The sequence below is a fragment of the Pangasianodon hypophthalmus genome, chromosome 23 (genome assembly GCF_027358585.1).
Source record: "Pangasianodon hypophthalmus isolate fPanHyp1 chromosome 23, fPanHyp1.pri, whole genome shotgun sequence".
In the NCBI taxonomy this organism is placed as follows: domain Eukaryota; kingdom Metazoa; phylum Chordata; class Actinopteri; order Siluriformes; family Pangasiidae; genus Pangasianodon; species Pangasianodon hypophthalmus.
This window is the reverse complement of record NC_069732.1, coordinates 2,067,501-2,073,700: the sequence shown is the minus strand read 5'-3', so window position 1 is coordinate 2,073,700 and position 6,200 is coordinate 2,067,501. Positions and strand designations below refer to the sequence as shown.

The 6,200-nt window shown below is 40.4% G+C and overlaps 1 protein-coding gene across 1 annotated transcript in view; it reads right to left on the bottom strand.

The window, feature by feature from the left end:
• Positions 1 to 293: 293 nt before the first annotated feature.
• The window catches only part of mc5ra (melanocortin 5a receptor), a 15,378-nt gene continuing 9,471 nt past the window's right edge, over positions 294 to 6,200 (bottom strand). The window contains exon 2 of the mRNA XM_026946066.3: positions 294 to 4,336. Within this exon, the coding sequence (XP_026801867.1) occupies positions 3,262 to 4,260 (999 nt within the window). The 5' untranslated portion in view covers positions 4,261 to 4,336 and the 3' untranslated portion in view covers positions 294 to 3,261. The remainder of the gene's footprint in view (positions 4,337 to 6,200) is intronic.

Below are 6,200 nucleotides of genomic sequence, written 5' to 3'. Positions count from 1 at the left end.
TGGCATTTGATGAGATTATGATGAACACGGGCTCTGTTCCAAATGCTAGCATCAACATCAGCTTGTTCTTATTAGAACGCTGTTCAATATTGCAATAAATTTTAATAAAATATCCTTTACTGCTGAGAGAAATGAATAAATCAAAGATCCGAAAACCTTTAAATGGCCATTTTGCTAGCACTTCATTAGCAAACCTGGATATTGTACTATAATGTACTGTGAAAATATCTTCAGGTATCATGATGTAATATTTGTAGCATATCCTCTCGTCAGGTGATGATAGTCAAGTAAAGTCAAGTCAAACTTTATTTATAGAGCACATTTTACACAACAAATCTGTCCCAAAGTGTTTTACAATAAGAAATCTTGTATACAGAGATGATAAGTCAGGTTTAACAGTGAGAAATGACTGTGAGCAGCAAGCTTACAAATGTAACATTCAGATGATTGCATAATGACATAAATCCTACTTTTTCTACTCACTAATCACTATCAGGCTGTTAGCTAGCTTATCACTAGGCTACAGTAGTGTACAGTGCTAGCATAATGGTTAAATATTTAGTCTTCATCTCAGCATGCTGTTTAATACAAGCTATTGCACTGATTAGCTCGATACGACACGATTGTGTGCAGTTGTTATAAAGCACTTCTAATAAGAACTGTTCTGTCGAACCCCAGCATTTGGGACACAGCCATGCTCTTTCCCTGAAAGAGTGTGGTGTTAATGACTATTTTACATCACATTTAATAATCAGACAATCATACAAAGATACATTCACCACGTCCAGATTTTCACTGTAATAAAATATAAACACCAACATGTGGGCGAAGTTGTGTACATCACCTGAAAAGTAAATGCTTCAGTTAGAGACTTCAAGCATCGACAGCTACAAGGACGGATAGGGCAGCAACATCATATCACTGGAAATCAAACGGGTCAAAAAGTGTTTTTGACAAATTTTTATGCTGATGGAAAAATTGTACTAAAAAAAACAGAAACAAATGATGTAGCTTTGGCGTCAAATGAACGCCTAGATGTCAAATGAAAGAGTTTGTTTAGTCACTTTGTTTAGAGTTTGTTTATCTCTCATTGGTGTCACAATCTAAGTTCGATGAAATTTTAATTTAACACTCAACATTGTAAAGTCATTCCAAATTTGTCAGATCTGCTGTATGAAAACTGCTATTGGCTATTAATGTTATTAATATGCTAAATAAGGGTTGATGGTACATTGTTGCGTAAGTAATTAAATAACACCAGCGTTGCTGCTGCTGTCAAGCGTCCAACCAAAACACACAAGCCTGACCCGCTTAGCAATGTAACTGTACATATCATGCAATGATATTATTTAGTATATTTCCTCATCCAGCTACCAAACCAAACCCCACCCACAAATACTTCATCACATTTGTACAAAACAGCAAAGATTTTACCGATTGCCGTCTGTGCAGCCGTCCACGCTTCAAGTTCCTACTGCTGACAGGAATACAAGAGGGAAACAAGTCTATATACGTGATGAAATATTAAAGCACCTGATATTACATCATTTATTATCTGGTTTTAATGTATTCACATACATAGAGTTACAACATGCACTTCACTTCACTGTACAAGTCGAGAACATTCTCTTTCATCAGCTGCTGTGAAAAACACTTCGGAGGTGTAGGAGGTGTAGGAGTCGCAATGTGTGTGTTTAAATTGCAATTTAGATTCACCGAAGGCCCTCAACATGAATATTGCATTTTAAACACGACTATGAAATGCGCTCACCTCCTACAGCTGCTGAAGAACATCTGATTTGTCTGTTTCTCAAAATCCTCAAGAAACTTGGAGTACTAGCAGTTTTCTGAGCTTTTCTGCCGTTGTTAGTGAAGCGCAGTCTCCTGCAGTCCCTCGTGGGGATTTATTAATATTTTAAAAGATGGGACAGATTTCCAGGCAGTTCCACATGCATCAGGCATTAAAAAAGGTCATTTCAGTGAAAATGTAGGTGGCATGACATCACAGATGTCTTCATCCATGCTTCAGTGATGGATTCAATTAAATCAATGATTTCATTTTGACTCACCTCTCAGAGAGGGATGTAGAAACACTAAATGTTTTTTCTAATAATAAAAAAAAGTCCATTAATGCAATAAGGGTAACAGAGTGGGGGCATGGTGGCTTAGTGGTTAGCACGTTTGCATCGCACCTGGGGGTTGGGGGTTAGATTCCCTCCTCCACCCTGTGTGTGTGGAGTTTGCATGTTCTCCCCGTGCTTCAGGGCTTCCTCCAGGTACTCCGCTTTTCTCCCACAGTCCAAAGACATGCACTGTAGGCTGATTGGCATTTCCAGATTGTCTGTACTATGTGAATGGGTGTGTGTGTGTGTGTGTGTGTGTGTGTGTGTGTGTGTGCTTGTGCCCTGCGATGGGTTGGTATCCCCCCCTGTCTTGTGCCCCGAGTCCCCTGGGATGTGACTCTGTGTAGGATAAGATGTACAGAGAATGGATGGATGAATAGTACCAGAGGCCTCTTTAACCATTCACCATCTAGTGCAGTTCCAAATATAGCTTTGGATTCATTCATTCCCGTGAATCGAATTGCCTGATTCACTTAAACCAGTCATTCAGAAAGAGTGATTCATTCTCAAATTACCCATCAACCACTGGGGCCATCCTTCAATCTGTATATTTACAGTCGCATGTGTAACCATTGCTACAACGTTCCACATCAAGTACAATTCATTCCCATAAATTAAATAACAAGTGCTTGGACCCCAAAAAACAAAACCCTGCACGTTTGCTTAGAAATGAAAATGTAAATAAATTAAAATATTCAGTGTTGATAACATTCGTTTTTCAGTTTGTTTACATGAGCTAGCTAATGGTTAGCAAGCTAGAATGTTCGCTAGCTACACCTGTCACATTGTACTTACACTGTTAGAACACGCTAGCTAGCATATTAGAACTTAATTATTATTATATATGTTGTATTATTGTAATATATTATATTATATTATATTATATTATATTATATTGTAACATAATTCAAACATAGTCTATCATTCTCTGCCTGAAAGAACTGACGAGTCAAACAAACCAGCGTTAATTAAGAGAAACGTTCACATGCAGCTATGACACACCAGCAGAACATTTTCTGGCTGATGTAGTAACATTTTTTTCCTTCACTTAACAGCATGATGTTTAACTTGTCAGACAGCTAGCTAAAACACACGTAAACGATACACACACACGATACGCAGATTTGTGCGTCTGGATTCAATTAGACCATCTTAAGACGTTCCTCAGGCTGTAGCAGCAGATGATCTCCTTGAGCGTCTTGCGCATCTCCTGGCTCCTGAAGGCGTAGATGAGTGGGTCGATAACGGAGTTGCACATGATCAGGATGAGGTACATGTTGAAGTGGGACATGAAACACATGCAGTACAGGTTCCTCGGGCAGGAGATCATGAGGATGAGGTGGAGGAAGAAAGGCGCCCAGCACACTATGAAGATCCCCAGCAGGATGGTGAGCGTGACGGCCGCTTTCATGTTAGTCCTCTGGTGGATGGAGTTGTATCCGGGCAGAGCGGCGATGCGCTTGACGTGCGAGCGAGCCAACATGAACATGTGGGTGTACAGTGAGGCCATGAGCGCCAGCATGATGAAGAACATGGACACCAGGCACACGATGACAAGCGTGCTGTCGGAGTAGATGATGAAGACGATGCCGCATCCCGTGCAAAAGGTCCAAATCCCGGTGATGATGAGCGATGCACGCTTCACGGTCATGATGTTGTGGTAGCGCAGCGCGTAAAAAGTGGTGACATATCGATCCACAGCGATGGCTAGAAGGCTGCACATGGACGCCACCACAGATATGCAGATCATGGAGTCGAAGACGTTGTCTATTTGTCTAATGATGTGATCTTCTGCCACCAGCTGTTGATTGCTGAGCAGGTAGATGACGATGGTCTCCCACGCATTGGACACGCTCACCAACATGTCCGCCACTGCGAGACTACACACGAAGAAGTACATGGGCGAGTGCAGGTTCTTGTTCTTCACTATGGCGCAGATGACCAGGATGTTCTCCAACAAACTGATGATGCCCAGAATGAGGAAGACCTCAGGGGTGATGTTGAGCTGCTCGCAGACTTTGGATTTCGTGCGAGATGGTGGAACTTCAGTGATGTTCAGGGAGTAGATCTCTTGGCTGGAATTAACCATGAAGCTCCAGACAGAGGGGCTGACAGTGGAGGTCTTGGAGAAGTTCATCTTGGTGAAGCAATTTGGTGTAAAGTTTCTGGAGCTTTCTGTGAGTCAGTGGCTTGGTGTACGTGGCATCATCGCTCTGTGTATGAACAGCAGAGAGAGATGGTATAATTAGGCACACACATCATCTCAAAAACAAATTATGTGTAATTTAGCTTTAGAAGGTTAGATCTAGAACCCTTATGGTTTCTTTGGTTTGTCCCTTGAAGAACATTTTAAAGGAAGAACAATTCTGGAGGTTATGGAGGTTATTAACTGAGAAGCTCTTAGTTGTGTTAATGGTCCTAGCTGATTTACCGTCACTTCCTGTCTACATCTATGTAAGCAATAAAACCCTCAGAGTGAATGTCACCACCCTGAAGTTGATTATTTATTAAAAAATGACAAATCATACTTTTTATCCATTTATAGTTACTTTTAATGTTGTGGAACATCAGTGAAACAAGTTAGTTCCTGTTGTCGCTTACGTTATAGCACCTATAAACAGTCGTTCCCTCACCAGCCTCTCTTTTTTCTCTCTTGAAGTTAATAAGACAAAAAAACGCAGCTTGTCATGTTTATGAGAAACAGCAAAGAAGCGTAAACTGTCCTGAAGACGTCGGAAAACTTAAAGTTACAGCTTTACCTCTGATTGTTACAAAGTGCTGACACTGGAGACTCCTTCCATAAACATTAACTAAATGTCTCCTTCACCATATGAACAATTACACACAATTATTGTTACTGTAGAAACGATAACGTATTAGAACAAGTGCATTAATATAAACCTGTGATTTGGAGCTGCACTGCTGTCAGAGCTGCTGTTATAGGAAATTAATCGACACCTTCTGCGACGTGGCGTAAGAAGAATTTAAGGTCATCACATTTGCCTTATTCCTACATCAATCCTTTTCTTAACCAAATAACTAAATCAGAATGGTTTTTTTTTCATGATGTGCATAATTTCTGTGTTTCTAATATTTCAGAAAGTGCCTAAGGCTGTTATATTATGATATGGCCTGGGTATGGTCATATGTTAGATATGTCCTCAAGCCAAGGCTTCAGTGAGAGATGCATGAGTGCATGAGAGCTGAGAATTCAACACTGTGGCCTGCCCCAGTTTTTCATGTGTATAGAAGAAGCTTTGTAAGATCTGCCTAGCAGTGCGTACCAGCCTTTTCTCAAAAGGAATAATTCATCAGGATGGTGATGGTGCTGACATGCACGCAGAGCTTCTTCCACAGACAAGTTCCTCTCTTCAGATCTCGACGGCCTGATAGACGAGTTAGCATGAAGCTGGAAGAGCTTCACGGAAGAGCTCAGAATTCTGGGAAATGAATGGAGACGTGTTTCAGAAAGACTTCAGGCCAGAATCAGCCTTTTCCTCGACAGTAAAACAATGTGGATGTTATATGAGAGAGCTGCTGAGTTCTGGATTGTGATTGGTCAGAAGGTGTTGATTCATTTTCCTTTACAGCAGCTCTGACAGTGGTGCAGCTGCAAATCACAGCACGGAGAATCAGGATGTGTAAATCAATAGAAAAAAGAAGAACACTTTATCACACTTCAGAATCAGAAGCTTATAATTAACCAAAGGCTTGTCCCTGTGATTCTGCTTGTTATTCCGCTCATTAGCTGGAAGCACAGAGACAATTAACAACCACAGCCTTCAGCTTTATTTACAAATCTTCAGAGATAACACTACACTCTGTTTCACTACACAATCAGCTGAATGTTACACTTTTAAACCAGAATCAGGACTTATAAATAAACTGAAAAAAAGAAGCAAACTGCAGCTTAACTTTTATCAAACTTCACAATCAGAAGCTTATAACACTTTAGAGATATTAATTTTTTTAGAGATATTTAAAATTTATTCATAGCACTGGATAAGGGCGTCTGCCAAATGCCGTAAATGTAAATGTCATAAATGACTCACTTACAGCAGGTAATTACAGTTAAAC